We start from the raw sequence: 16,692 nt of genomic DNA, 5'->3' as shown, positions 1-16,692 counted from the left end.
AAAAGTACTGAAATAAAAATTCACCCCAATTTAATTCTACATAAAGGCATGTTTTTCCCGATTTGCTCCGACGAAAATTTTCCTCGGAAAATGTGGGTTTTCCCAACAAAATCTCGAATTTTCAAACAAATTTTTTGGTCAAATAATTATGTATCAATAATTAAATAACTTAGTGAAATAAAAGCTTTCTTGGTATAGATTATAACTGCAAAAGCCGGTGAAAATTAAACAAATATGTTAGCAACAATTCAATTGTTAATTAACAATTTACAGTCGCAATAACAACTAAAATAATCATGAAACATTGATTAAACTTAGAAAGATTATAAATATGTGATGCCTATTTAATATTTTGTCGACAAAATATAAATTTTTCATTTTTTTTGCATAATCTTTAAATGTTTAACAAAAATAGTTATAAACAAATTAACATTTCTCAGAAATTGTTTATTATATTATAATTTTAAAAAATGCTTAAAATGCGTATTTCAAAGGTCTTGAAAACGAATGCTTTAATATTTTTTTCCAACCATTTGCAAAAAAGTTATGAAACAGCAAAGTAAACATACGATTACTCCGTTTTTTATAATTTGTTTTAATTGTTTCAAAGCTTAAAAATGAGTTTATGGTACAAACTAATTACTCTCAAAAAATATCAAACATTAGTTCAATGGTTATATATTAATCAAAGATTAAAAAGTTTTTTTTTTGTAATTTTTAGCGCGAAAATAGGCTTGATACAGAGCCGAAGCTTAATTTTATTTATTAACTACTGTACGTCGCGGGCGGTTGTCGCTTCGAGTGAAAATGTTATTAGCTACGGTACTGTATTAGTCTGCTTTCGCGCGTGTAAATTACAAAAAAAAATATTTATAATCTTTAATTAAAATGTAACCATTAAACTAATAATCGATATTTTTTGTAAGTAATTAGCTTGTACTTTAAACTAACTTCTACGCTTTGAAAGAATTAAAAAAAATTATAAACAACATAGTAATCGTATGTTTACTTTGCTATTTCATAACTTTTTTGAAAATGGTTGCAAAAAAGTTTTAAAGCATTCATTTTCAAGATCCTTAAAATACGCGTTTTACCTATTTTTTAAAATTAGAATATAATAAAAACTTTCTGAGAAACGTTAATTTGTTTATAACTATTTTTTTTAAACATTTAAAGATTATTCAAAAAAATTAAAAATTTATATTTTGTTAACAAAATATTAAATAGGCATCTTATATTTATAAGATTTCAAAGTTTGATCAGCGTATCATAATTATTTTGGTTATTATTGCGACCGTAAATTATTAATTAACTATTGAATTGTTGCTAAAATGTTCGTTTAATTTTCACCGGCTTCTGAAACTATAATCTAAACCAAGAAAACTTTTATGTCACCGAGTTATTTAACTATTGGTAGATAATTTCTTATCTAAAACTTTATTTGAAATTTAAAGATTTTGTTGGGAAAACCCGCATTTTCCGAGGAAAATTTTCGTCGGAGCAGATCGGGAAAAACATGTCTATATGTAGAATTTAACTTCGGTGAATTTTTATTAGGGTGTTTTTGGTGTAGAGTTAAAATGTTCGGAGTTATGGAGCAAAAATTGAAAAAAACACGATTTGGGGGCGCCATTTTGTTAATAAAAAAAGTAGCACACTATCTGCGGACTTTGCATACCTATATTATTAATATATAATCATAAGCTTCGATTCCAGCAATAAAATTGCTGGTAAATAACTTTTCCCAAAAATGGCCTATTCTCCGATACTCAGCCCAGACTATATTCACTTATTGCAGCTTCACTAGAAACAATAAACATGGAAAATATTTTGTCAACGGTTTATTTATAAATTTAAATTATTACTTCAAATTAATATATCTCGAAAACAGTAAAATGTCAGTTAGTGACTTTTCGCAGGGAACCGACGATATTATTACTCCCAGGTATTCAAACATGATCGCCAACATCCGGAACGGATAGGCACTTTAAGAAGAAGAGGTATTCAAACGTCGAGACTGTTTCTATTTTCTCGGTTTTTGCAAACTAAATATCGTTTGGTTTATTTCTTCCTTTTCTTTTGTGTTACTATCATTGGCCTTCGTTTTCTTTACATTTACCTCAATTTTCAGGTTTTCTATTTCTTCCACCCAGATATCGATTAATTTTTGCATTTTTTCTTTATCTTTTGCCATTATTACTAGGTCATCTGCATATAGCCCAATAAATGACCGTTTCGGAGTGTAATTTCCAGGGGCAACTCCGAATTACATTAAAATTTGGATTTAGGTTCTACTTACCCTCCAGTTCAAAGTTGAACTTGTGCCGTTGGTTGCTTTTACTTGGAGGGTGACATTTACCCCTTCTCGGGGGGTGAAAAACGCGTGTTTAAAATAAGGCCGGCAATGGATAAATTGACTTATTTTAAGCACCTTTTGTTCTATAAAGTTTTTTAGTAAGTCAATACTTTTCGAGTTATTCGCGATTTAAAATGTTGATTTTTCGACAAAAAAACTACGTTTTCAGACCGTTTTTCCCAAATAACTCAAAAAGTAAATATTGTATCGAAAAAAATATTTCTAGCAAAAGTGTAGCCTATAAAAAAACGAAAAAAATGGTGTACCAGTAAAGGCTACAAATTGAGTAAAAGCAAAGTTGTAACTCATGAAAAATACGTTCTTATTCGTCTAATTCCAAATCGAATAGTTCAACGCGAAATCACTGTAGAAAGAAGCGTTTTTCGGAAAAACCTTGTTAACATTTTTAAAGTATCATAAAAAGCTTATTATTTGTTTTTTACAAAAGTTTACAGCATCAAAAATAAACGAGTTACACTGAAAAAAAAGTTGGCACCTTTTTGTTGGTAAAAAAAATCGTGAAAACCTTCCTCTATTTAGCACCCTAAATGAAATTAATCGTTTGGCTTTACCATCTATTTTAACTGTATGCGTATTGTTTATATGATCTGTAAGTTTGATTGGTTTGAAGTTTTTATTTTTGAAAACATTTGGTTTTATAGTAAAAAAAAATTTCTAAAAATTTTTGAAAAATTTCATATTTTTAAAATAACTTAAAAAGTATCACTTATAAGAAAAATCTTAAAGAGTAAAAAAATGTAGGTTTTGCTATTATAAATATGCTAGTTTCATTTTGTTTCTCCGTAAGACAAAAACTGGTTAAGATATGACTGTTCAAAATTTGCATACACTCGTGATTAGTGACCCATTCAAGCTTTCTCAATTATAACCCTTTCAAAAATAAACACTTTAAACCGGTGAGACTGACAGATCATATAAAAAATAGATAGGTAAGTAAATTGTTTGTAAAGCGGTAGCGATTAATTTCATTTGGGGAGCTAAACACGGCGATATTTTCATGATATTTACAAAAAAAAAAGAGGGCCAACTTTATTTTGAGCGTAACTCGCTTATTTTTAATGCTAAAACTTTTGTTAACAATTAAAACAAAGCTTTTTATAAACACTTTAAAAAAGTTTAAATGGGGTTTTTCCGAAAAGTGCTTAATTTTTCGGTGATTTTACCTTGAAATATTCGATTTGGAATTAGACGAATAAGAACTCATTTTTCATGAGCTACAACTTTATTTTTATTTGATTGATAGACTTTACTGATACACCATTTTTTTGGGTTTTTTATAAGCTACACTTTTGCTAAAAATATTTTTTCTATACAATATTTACTTTTTGAGTTATTTGCGAAAACCGTCTGAAAACGTAGTTTTTTTGTCGAAAAATCAACATTTTCAATGGCAAATAACTCGAAGAGTATTGACATACGTAAAAAACTCTATAGATCAAAAGTTGCTTAAAATGAGTCAATTTATCCATTTCCGGTCTTATCTTGAACGTATGTTTTTTCATCCCCGAGAAGGGAATCCAAATTTTCATGCAATTCGGAGTTGCCCCTGAAAATTACACGGTATCGCCGAATTTTCCGTTCATTTACTGGGCTAATATAGCAATCCCTCCATTCTCACTGGTACTAAATGCCTATACCCTATTTTTGACTGTAATTGTCTTGACCTTCTTTTAGCGCTCTTCATTACTCTATCCATTACTAAGATGAATAAGCTGAGACCTGAGACTGTCCCCTTGTTTTATTCCTCTCCTTAGGTTAATGATTGGCGATATGCTTCCGTTTATTTGTACTTTCGCGAGTACCTTTCTATAATATGTACTTTTTGCCACGCTTATTATCTTTTGCGGGATTTGCAGGTCTTCCATTACTGACCATATTATGTCTCTATAGAATCAAAAGCAGCTTTAATATCTATAAACGTAATCATATAAGACTTATATATTATATAAGCCTTCTCCTATTTCGTTTTTCCTTTCAATTATATTTCTCAGTATGTATATATTATCTGTTGTTCCTCTTTCCTTCCTAAGAGCCGCTTGTTCTTCTTCTAGTTTTCCAGTTCTTTGCTGAGCTTCCTTTCTATTATCCTGTTGTAGACTTTATATACCACTGATGATAAGCATATGTCCCTGTATACTTGACTTCATTTAAAAATTATATAATTTGAGCTGTATTACCTTTTACATAATATTAAACGATCAACAGGTCTTATAGGCCTAAGGCATAGGGCAAAAACTTTCATTTACACATCTTTAATTTTTTTATAGGAAAGTCTTTATCATTCACAATATCATCATTTCTTCAGTTCTCCGCTTCTTCTCTCTAATAGACAACATCCATCTGACTAAGATCGCTTTCCACTTTTTCTATTAATTTTATTCTTGGTCTATATTCATCCCTTATTCTAATGGGCTTCCTAGATAAAACTATCCTAATAGTCCTTCTCTCCTTCAATTTCTTGGATGTGTCTTTTAGTTATATCTTCTTTGTGCCTTGACAAAGTGTAAGAATGAAGAAAAGAAAAATGAGCTACTTTAGTCAAATACTAAGAAATGAAAAATATGAGAGATGAAGTAGTTTTCAATCCTAATAACAATATTATTAATATTTAAAAATATTAAAACATTACTAAAAGATTTTTAAATTGAAAACTTATTGGTCCATTTTCTTGGTAACATCTTCATGGCTTCTAAAATTTGCAAGTCAGATGGATGCTGAAGCGAAGAAGAGAAGAGGGAATTCAAAAAACTTGCAATTCACGACTCCGTCTGTTCAGCTGGTAAGTTGCGGTGTGGGGGATGAACTCTCGGTGTTGATCACTTAAAGTATGGAGAAGCGTTCTCTCCGATGAGACTACAATAAGAGTCGAAAATCATCGATTCAGAGGGCTGGACTGCTCTCCGTATTTTAAGTGAAAAATAAGATTGTTTTGCCTTCGCATTGCAACTGAATTAAGAATGGAATTTTTATTTTATTTTTATATTGGTCGTTACTTCTTTGAGTAACTTAGGTCCATTTTCTGTTGGAATTTACCAGCTGAACAGACGGAGTCGTGAATTGCAAGTTTTTTGAATTCCCTCTTGTCTTCTTCACTTCAGCATCCACCTGGCTTGCAAATTTTAGAAGCCATGGAGGTGTTACCAAGAAAATGGACCAATAAGTTTTCAATTTAAAAATTTTTTAGTAATGTTTTAATATTTTTAAATATTAATAATATTGTTATTAGGATTGAAAACTACTTCATCTTTCAATTGCCAGATGACGCTAGTCACCTAGTCCATTCACGTCAGTTGCGGTGTGGGGGATTAACTCTCGGTGTTGATCACTTAAAGTATGGAGAAGCAGCCCTACGTTCTCTCCGATGAGACTCCAATAAGAGTCGAAAATCGTCGATTCAGAGGGCTGGACTGCTCTCCGTATTTTAAGTGAAAAATAAGATTGTTTTGCCTTCGCATTGCAACTGAATTAAGAATGGAATTCTTATTTTATTTTTGAAAAATATGAGTTGATGCGATTGGTTATACAAGAAAAAGTGGAAGGAAAAAGAGGACAGGGGACGCACTTTCTGCTTGAAAGATTTAAAGCAGTGGAATGGAAAAACAATAATAGAACTCTTCAAAACCGCTGCAGACACAGTTAAATGGGCCGTGATGATCGCCAATGTCCTTAAATGATGAGGCATATGAAGAAGAACAAGGTTTATTCGCCTTTTAATTTCTTCGAAACAACTCGCTTGCTACGCTATTTGTATCGGTCTATTGTAAATAGGAGGTAACGTCGCGCGCTGTCTCTATTTCGCGTGTCTCGGACTGCGCTTTCTAAGACAATATTAAGTAGGAGGCAAGCCAGAGCTTCATCTGGTCTGAATCCATCCTTTATGACAAAAGTTCTAGAACTCTCTCCCTGCAGCCTAACACTTGCTTGTATGTTAAACATTGTCACTCTCGTTAGTCGGATGTTTTTCTGGTACACCAAACTCACGCATTGGTTGGTATAGTACTGTTCTCTCGACACTGTCGTAAGCGGTCTTGAAGTCGACGAATAGGTGATTGGTTTCAATGTTAAATTCTATTGTCTTCTCGAGGATTTGTCTTATTGAATCTTCTTCAATTATCATAGCTATTCGGATTTTAGAGACGGCTGCTCTGAAAAGTTCATTTCCTTGAATGCTCCTATGCTTCGTTTTCCTTGAATCTTTCCCTGCATAATGAGTTGGATCAAGTTGTACTTCTCTCCAAGTGTAATATGTCCGAGATTTTCCAATTTTCTGGTTTTGATTGTATTTAAGAGTTCCATTTCTTTATTCATCTTTCTCAGAACCTCTTTGTTTGTGACGTGTTCTGTCCATGATATTTTTAGAATTCTTCTATACACCCACAACTCGAATGATTCCAGTTTTTTCATTGATGCCGCATTCAAGGTCCAAGCTTCCATTCCGTAAAACAAAGTCAAGAAAACGTAGCACCTAGCCAACTTTACTCTTAACTCTAACTTCAGATCTCTTGTGCAGATCACTTTTCTCATTTAAAAAAAAATTGAAGAAAAAGATCTTCTGTGTAAAAGGTATATTAGTTTGAAAACCCCAATAAAGGACTACATTAAAATACAGAACGTTTTCGCTCAAAAGAGAGCATCATCAGTGTTCTAAGCAAGCTCTACATGCTAAGCCACAAAAAATACATGGGTTAAAACCCTTAAAATGCCGACCAAAGGTCTTACATTGGCATATTTTTTATTAAACCCTGGCGATGGGTGAAATTTAAAAGGTATACCTCAAGGCACCATATGACTATATACCACAAGCATGTGGGTGGTTGAGTTGATTTCTCTGTCTTCACAAAGAGAAAGGTGAAAGCCAACTGAGTTGGCATATATGATGTTGTTAATGGAAACTCCGTTTACCTTTATTCCAGCTGTTTCACCCTCAAGAGGATCTCTTCTGAGTAGGCATTAAAAAGAACTGGCGACAATACGCATGCCTGTCTCACCCCACGTCTAATTGAATGAATCTGGTCAATTGTTCATTTTTTTAAGTATTACACGTTTAGTTTGACAATTCCGAATTTATTATTATCTTATTAATAATATCGTGTAATCATTCCACTTACCTGTGGTGTTGCCACTCATTTGTATAATACATTTGCATTCTCTTGATATTTCTCTGTTGTTGAATGGTCTGACTCGAACAGCTACTTTTACTGATGACATTTTGTAAATTTAATTTATCTGCAACAAGAAACTGCTATTAATATTTCAACATATTTACCATATACATAGAGATTAGTAAAGATTTTATTATTCACTTTTAATATTTAAAAATATAGCAAAAAAAAAAAAAGATTTAAACTCTTGTTTAAAAAGTGAACATTTTAAAAAGTACGTTGCAACCGAAAGCAAAAACATTTTAAAACTCTAAAAAGTATCTATGTTTGGGTTTTTACCTTCGACCCAAAAAATATATTATTGGTTTAGATCTCACCCATTAAAGAAGAGCAGTTGATTTTGATTTCAAAGTTATTGAGGTACAGTACTGATACCAACACTGATAAGTATTTAAGATGCATTCATTCACAGTTGAATTAAGTACAATATCACAACATTCAAAACAAGCAATACACTGAGATCTAACCTATCCAAAACGAAACTTAACAACACACAAGAGAGATCCACGAACTGCATCTATAAAATACCTTGTGAATGTAACAATTTTTGGCTGGGAGGAATGCAAGATTACTAAGTACCAGGAAAAACAAGCATGAAACATACATAAAAAACAGAGACTTCGACAAATCACGGATATGTAAACATGCCTGGGACAATGAGCACAGAGAAAACTGGCACAAAGAAACAGACATAAAAACATTTCGTGAGAAACCTTTCGCGTTTACACTGGGCACGAGAGTTTTATGTTAGTACCTAGTGGACATGGCATCATCATTTGTATTAGAGGCTACTATTACAACCTACGAAATAATAGCTATTATTTCTCTAGTACATGTTTTGCTGTAAAATGTTTCTCCTGATGAGAGACTAATAAGTTTCGAAACCGGTAGAGGTGCTTGCTGCACTCTCTGATTGAACTGGAATAATGATGCGGCTGTAGTTTCGTGTTGCAACGAAATTGAAAATGGTTATTCATTTTTGATTTACATGTTTACTCTGATTGGAGTACGAAGGGAACCATTCTCGTTGGAACTTTACCGAGCTGAGCAGATGGGATGTGAATTATAAATTGTAAAATTCCCTCATCTTCCTTAGTCTCAGCATCCGTATGGCTTGCGCAAATTGTAGAAGCCTCGGAGGTGTTACCAGAGAAGGTTCCCATTGTTTTCAGTCTGGTAGGATGTAGAATAGCATTTTTGGGTGTTGTTTTATGTGCTATTGTTCGTTGCAATCCGTGACTGCAAGCCGGGGTTTGTCCTAGTTGTAGTAGGAGCTGTAGTTTCGTGTTGCAACGAAATTGAAAATGGATATTCATTTTTGGTAAAATTTTCAATTTCAAGCTGAGCAACAATTCTTTCTACCGCTGCGTTTCGTGCGTCATTCCTTTTAAACCTTACATCAGAATCATTCATAAATCATCCAAAGATGGAAAATATAAGTTGTGAGATAAAAAGAAATCAAACTAGTGGAGGTGGGAAACAATAAAAAGTATACAGGGTGAGTTTTTAGTGCGGGATTGGTCGATAATTCCATAATGGTATAGAATATCGAAAAAAGTTATTTAGAAAAAATGCAGGCAATGATATTCTCCAGGCTTGGAAAATATGTCCATTTCTATAGGGTGATCAGTAACTGCGTGGTATATTAAACATATAATTTTTTAAATGGGACACCCTATATATTTTTTCATATTTATATTCCTCTAGTAATTCTTGTTCATATAATGTAGGGTTCTGTATTATTATACAGAGTATTTAACAAGTTATGACCATTTTTATTTCGAAATCCCTATGTGATTAACGCCATGTATATAAAGAAGTAATTCATAAACAATAATTTGTTTTATATAATAAGATAAACAATATACTGTAGTTTTTAAATTAAGTTTAATTGAAATCATTGACGAATATTTGTATACAGGGTGAACTACAAAACCAATTTACGATTTTCTCAATTTTTTTTAAATGGATCACCCTATATTTTCTTTTTTTTAAATATTGTATTTATGATACTCTTTCATTTTTATATAGCATTCCCTATACCCAAACTCATTAGTTTCCGAGATATTTTAAGTTTTCTTAAAATTTCGGGAATACATTCAATTTTTCTGGTACAAATAAGTTAGTATTAAGTGATAATTAAACAAAATTATTTTTATTCAATAAATAACTAACACAAAATATAAACCAAAACACTGTGCAGTAAATGTACCAATAAATGTGATATTAAGAAATTATCATATTTGCCTAATATACAAGAATAGTAAAATTCCAACAAAAAAAAATTGTCTTGTATATAATAATATAACAAGATTATTTTTATTCAATTAATAACTCACATAAAACATAAATCAAAACAATATACAACTGATGTAACAGTTTTTAGATTGTCATATCAACAGTATTCTAAGCCAAGAAATTTTTAGTAAAACATCCAAATTTTATAAGCACTTTTAAACTACAAAACAAAATTACGATTTTCTCAATTTTTTTTAATATATCACCCTATTATTTATTTTTTAGGAATGTTGTATTTATGATATTCTTTCATTTTTTATAGCATCTCCTATACCTAAACTTCTTAGTTTCTGAGATATTTTTAGTTTTCTTCATTTACCGGAAATACATTCAATTTTTATAAGTAAAAATAACGTAACAAATAAGTATTGTGTAATAATCTAACAAATATTTGCATTCAATAAATAACTAACAAAATATATAAACCATAACAATATTTAATGAATGTACCAGTTAATGTGATGTTACGGATATAAGTCTAAAGTAAATGTTGAAAATGTTCACCTTCAACGTCTATGCAATTTTGTAACCGATGTTCAAATGACCGAGTCACATTTCTTAACATTTTTGTAAGTCAATATCATAAAAGCTTCTCTTGTTCTCTTATTCTATCAGCTTCTATTTTTCATATCATCAGGTGTTGTTGGATGCTTCTGATATACAATTTTTTTATCTAGCCCCACATGAAAAAATCAATTTTGGAAGAACTGGAGCACCGTCGTGTAAAAACCTCAATCGTAAAAAAAATGTGGGCCAATCAAATAATCGCCAACAATAGCACCTTAAACATTTATAGACCACCTAGTTTGACTATGAGTGTTAACAAAGTAGAGATTTCTTGATGCATATTAATAAAAAATTAGTATGAAAATTATAGTATTACTAACTGCGCGTCACAATCTGCAATTAGGAACGTGTTACTAAAACCTTCTTGGCTTAGAATACTGTTGATATAACAATCTAAAACTGTTACATAAGTTGTATATTGTCTTGATTTACGTTTTGTGTGAGTTGTTTATTAAATAAAAATAATCTTGTTATATTATTATACACAAGACATATTTTTTGTAGGAATTTTACGATTCGTATATATTAGGGAAATATGATATTTCCTTAATATCACATTTATTGATACATTTATTGCATATTGTTATGGTTTATATTTTTTGTTAGCTATTTATTGAATAAGAATAATTTTGTTATATTATCACTCAATACTAACTTTTTCTAGAAGAAATATTGAATGTGTTCCCAAAATTTGAAGATAACTGAAAATATCTCAGAAAGTGATGAGTTTAGATATAGGGAATGCTATATAACAATGAAAGAAAATCATAAGTACAATATGTCTAAAAAATAAAATATAGGGTGATCTATTTAAAAAAATTGAGAAAATCGTAATTTGGTTTTGTAGTTCACCCTGTATACAAATAATCGTCAATGATTTCAATTAAACTTAATTTACAAACTACAGTGCCTTGTTTATCGTATTATAGAAAACAAATTATTGTTCATGAATTATTTCTTTATATACATGGTGTTAATCTTATAGGGATTTCGAAATAAAAATGGTCATAACTTGTTAAATACTCTGTATAGTAATGCAAAACCCTATATTTTATGAACAGGAATTATGAGAGGAATATAAATATGAAATGATATATAGGGTGTTCCATTTAAAAAATTATATGTTTGATATACCACGCAGTTACTGATCACCCTGTAGAAATGGATATATTTTCCAAGCCTGGAGAATATCATTGCCTACATTTTTTCTAAATAACTTTTTTCGATATTGTGTACCATAATGGAATTATCGACCGATCCCGCACTAAAAACTCACCCTGTATAAATTAATAGGTTTTTATTGCTAAATTTCCCACCATTGCTAGTTTCATTTCTTTTTATCTCACAACTTAATATGTTTTCCATCTTTTGCGTTATTTTTCCAGTTATTAGCGCGCTCATTACTGTATACAAACGCACAATACATAAACAAATAATACAAAAACACTCAAAATAATCAGAATTTGATGTGCTGAGGACAGGCACAAATTCCACTTTCAGATTTTTTCAACTAAATTCGTGGTATTGCCTACAAGATCGAGACCAAGGAAGTCACCCGTCAGTTTTAAATAAAAATAACCCGCTAACGACTTGTTGGTTATACTTCTTCGCACCTTTTTGCTTAAAAACTAGTTTCAATCCTTCTTAGGGTTTCTTGAGAGAGTGCATATTTGATACCGGGCCTCCGGTATCGGTCCACAACGAAATAACATGATGGCATGGATGCTGTGGCATCATCTGCTAGAAACGAATGAAAGTTTTACTTTAAATATTAACAATATCAAAAATAAAACTTTATCAGAACTAATCTTCTGGTTACACCATTCGTGGCTTCTAAAATTTCCAAGCCAACAAATTGCCGGAGCTAGGAAGGCCGAGGAAGTCTATCAGGTTGCATCTCACTTCCCGCCTGTCCAGCACGGTAAAATTTTAACAAAGATTAGTTCCCAATACTCAGATACTCACATAAAATATGCACTCTCTGACGAAACCCTATGAAGGGTTGAAACTAGTTCGGCTGCTTTTGGCGCTCTCTGAAGTAACTAAAATTAAGACTACTCTTTCGCCTCACAACGAAATGATTATTGATGATTATTTATTAGTATTGATAGCAATTTTACTTTCTTAGGCTTTGTACACATGCGGGTGCTTTCCCAGCGCTTTCGCAGCGGTTTACCTGTTAAATTCGCGCTTGCATGTGTACGATACCACTTGTTCCTTGCTAATTTGAAACGCGGCGTTTGGGTTTACCAGGTAAAACGCGGCGAAAGTGCGGGCAAAGCGCCCGCAAGTGTACAAAGCCTAAGCGCTTTATAAGGCGTGAGAAGAGGGAACACGTCGTTCTGTGATAAAAAAGTATCTCTTTACAATATTTGTTTTTTCACGCCAGAAATTATATCTACTTTAAAACTAACTACTTAAAGTTCATCATCTGCCTTTTTTACATTGTTCTTCCTTTTTATTATCTGCTTCGATCCTCCTGGAGCAGTAAACTGACAATGGCCCTTTTATTAAAATTATGATTCTTAAAATTCTATCTTGTCATGTTCTAGATATTGTAAACTTAGAATCGATATCCATTGTGTGGACTAACAATGAACAGATAAAAGATTCTGAAATTTAAAGTACACTAAACCTATTTTTAAACTCTGTCTGAATTATCCGGCCAACGACCGAATAATAATCCAGTAGAGGGTGGTTAATACGTAAAAAAGTCAGAAATTTACAGCTAGGTACATCCTTTCTAAATATCAAAATAATTCCCATTCAATATATCAAGATAATTTTTTATTAAACGATTTAACAAATTAAGGCCGAGTTCAAATATAAGTATTGGATGGCAAAAATGTAAACAATAGAAAAACACTGTATGGCTTGTACACGTACATACTTCAATATAAGTCAAAACGGCAACAGGTGTATGTTTTCAAAAAACTGATAGTGTATAAAACATGTTTTTTTAAAAATGTAAACACCTACATATATTTATCTGATTTTAATAATTTTTTGTATACCTATTCAGTGTCTCTTATTAGTAAAATGATTAAATTTTCAGCTTTATTCGCCAAATTACTGCAGAAGCTGGTCAATAATGTGTTGAGGATCCACAATTTCTTATACACTATTATACATCTCATTCCACGCTACTGAAACTTTGTAAAAAAGAGCTGCCAAAGTCTGTGGATGGTGTTGCAAATTCAAGAGTTTGCGACCCATCATGTACTAGACATTTTCAATTGGAGACAGTTCAGGCGATCATGGTGGCCAAGGTAAATGGTTGACGTGATGTTGATCCGTGAAGGTTAACGATTATCTGGCAATATGCCACTTGACGACTTAACGCCTTTAAAATGTGGACCTATAGAAGAATTATTAGGGGTTTCCTGGGTAGATAGAGTTACGAACAACGAAGTACTAAGAAGAATAGGTAAAGAGAAGGAAGTTGAACTTGCAATTAAAGAAAGAAAACTACAGTATCTCGGACATGTGATTGGGACGAAAAGTATGACATCTTGCGACTCATAATGCAAGGAAAGATAGATGGCAGAAGAAGCATCGGAAGAAGACGAATTTCATGGCTGAAGAACCTGCGAGAACGGTTTGGATGCAGCTCAAAAAACTATTTAGAGCTACTGCCTCAAAAATAAAAATAGCTATGATGATTGCCAACCTGGCACCTGATGGCCAGGTGCGGAGATGGCACCTAAAGAGAAGAAGATGCCAGACTGACATTGTATTGCTGAAAAATCGGGTTTTGGATGGTGTTTAGGTTTGGAATAAAATTAGGCTCCACTACACCCTAAATAAAGCGCCGGGCTATCATATTGCTTCTGATGAAAATTTCATGTCTCCTTCTCACTCTTGCCCGACCATAGTGCATTCCCAGACAGAAGCGAAATTCGTCACTAAGACTACCGTGATTCATTCCCGACCTCATAGAATTCTTTCTCTACAACATAGCAAACCATTGTGCTGATATTATGCTGTGAGAGTTAGCACCCAATGCGGGCGTTAAGAAAAAAGACCAAACTGACCTAGTCGGCGATATACCGTACGCAAACCACTGACTGTCGATGGCCCGAGTACTGTTAAAACTGTCTCTTAGAGCCAGAAGTTTTCATCGGCGATCTTGTTGCTATATGGTCCCTCTGTGACATACAGAACCACTCGCTCAGTTCCTCGGCCTTCCTGAGCCCAGGTTAGTTCACACTATAGTATACTCCGTAAGGATCTGTTGGTTTTCCTGAAAAATTTTCTATCGATAGACCGGCTTCACGCAACCCGACAATTCTAACCCTCCCAAAGTCAGTTAGCTGGGACACTCGGCGAATTCTACGCATTCTAGACATTTTGAGCAATCAGCTTCTCAATCAGCTACATGAAATTTAAAATTTAACTGACGTAAATTCACCACAAAAACTTAACACATAAACCAGGAAATTTTATCATTTGTTGTTTATGCCATGATAAGTCGATAAAATACCTTTTTTGTTTTACCTTTTTTGTCACTCAAAACTGATTACTATAAGATATGAATAAGTTAGATATATTATTATGTTCAGATAGGGTTATTTGTTTGTCATTTGTTTATATTTTGATATTGACAAAGATCGATCCTCAGTTGATTCAAAAATAATATCAAAATAAATTTAAGATAAATATTTATATTAAACAATTATGCCTGGTTGTACCAACAAATCTTAAGCTTCATCTTATAGATAGGTCCGCTTGAAGTCTCATTTACGTTGCACCCTAATTTTAGATTCTTGAAGCAATAATCCACGTGGAAATCCATTGTGACAAGCTGAAAATTGATCTAAAAGTCAATGGTGGAATGCGCATGTTTCGTAAGCTGAGCTTAACGCACGTCTTAAGCTCAAGATCTGTTGGTGCAAACGCATTACTTACTTAACGTTAGGACTCAAAATCTTAAGTCTTCAATCTCACTATAGACGTCAAAGGATTTTCTTTATAAATAATTGATGGATTCGACCGTTACTTGACGGACATTCATTTTATCTAATATTAAAACACTTATGCCTGGTTGCACCAACAGATCTTAAGCTCCAGCTTAGCTAAACTTTACTTATAGATAGGGCCTCCTTGAGTATTACTTACGTTGCCCCATAATTTTAGATTCTTACCTAATTATCAATTATATCTTATATCTATTATGATATTATGGTATTCTTAATATATTATAATTGTATTAGGTATATTAATTCTTATGATATTCTCGACTTAAGCTTAATTAAGATTGGTTGGTGCAACCGGGCATGAAAACTTTTGTTTTTAAATACTTCTACAAAATTTAAAGTCTCTTACTGAATAGGTTGAGGAGTGGGGAGCTGTTTGTCTCATGTTGGTCATTCAGAATTATATCTGTAATTTTTAATTTATTAATTTCAATAGATTCTAATAAAGGTAGCTTAAGGCATTTATTTTTAGTATGAAGAATTTGATAGTGTTCATTAAGAAAATGATTATGATCTAGAAGGTGAAGTGCGTAAGAATAATCTGTTTTTCTATTATTTACAGTCCTTTTGTAATCTGCTATGCAGAACCTCTGCCAAACGCATAGCAGAACATAAAAGGGTTTTCAAAAATAAAAAACATATTCTACGTACAATCCGACAAGCGAGAGCTGGCGGATGACCTTAATCGCGGGTGTCACAAATGCGTGGTTGTCGTATCAAAAATTTAGTTGGGACCTAAAAATTACGTTAGTAGATATTATTCACTACGATGTGAACTCCTAGCCGACAGCAATAGAAATAAGCAATCCCTTCCACTTTTCAATTTGTTCTACGCGCAACCCGCCAGCACTCGCTTGTCGGATTGTACGCACTTCGCCTTTTAGATCATAATCATTCTTTTAATGACCAGTATCAAATTGTTTATATTCAAAATAACGACCTCAAGCAATCTTTATTAGAATCTACCGAAATTAATAAATTAAAAAATACAGATATAATTATTCTGAATGACCAACTTGAGACAAACCCCACTTCTCAATATATTCAGTTAGAGACTTTAAAGTGCAGACAGTAACACAGTAAAATACATTACTTGGGAAAAGTACTCTGCCGAAATAGCTGTAGCGACATAAACTTATAATAAATTTGGTGGAAGTATTGAAAACAAAAGTATTGAGTGTTTTATTATTAGATCTTCTTTATTACGTATTTTTATGTTATTATCATCATTCTCTTTGCCTTATCCCTATGCGGGGTCGGCTTCCCTAATTGCATTTCTCCACACAATTCTATCTTGGGTCATATCAATGTT

At 32.4% G+C, this 16,692-nt stretch overlaps 1 protein-coding gene across 8 annotated transcripts in view; it reads right to left on the bottom strand.

The window, feature by feature from the left end:
• Window positions 1-16,692, bottom strand: part of LOC114335103 (kinesin-like protein unc-104) — a 380,719-nt gene that overhangs the window by 188,206 nt on the left and 175,821 nt on the right. For all 8 annotated transcript variants that reach the window (XM_050655714.1, XM_050655720.1, XM_050655713.1 and 5 more), the window contains exon 2: window positions 7,486-7,603. In XM_050655714.1, coding sequence (XP_050511671.1) covers window positions 7,486-7,585 — 100 coding nt within the window. In that variant the 5' untranslated portion in view covers window positions 7,586-7,603. The remainder of the gene's footprint in view (window positions 1-7,485; window positions 7,604-16,692) is intronic.

The sequence above is a fragment of the Diabrotica virgifera genome, chromosome 7, assembly GCF_917563875.1.
Source record: "Diabrotica virgifera virgifera chromosome 7, PGI_DIABVI_V3a".
NCBI classification, from domain to species: Eukaryota; Metazoa; Arthropoda; class Insecta; order Coleoptera; family Chrysomelidae; genus Diabrotica; species Diabrotica virgifera.
Note: the sequence above shows the minus strand (reverse complement) of the source record. Positions and strands in the feature narration are given on the sequence as shown.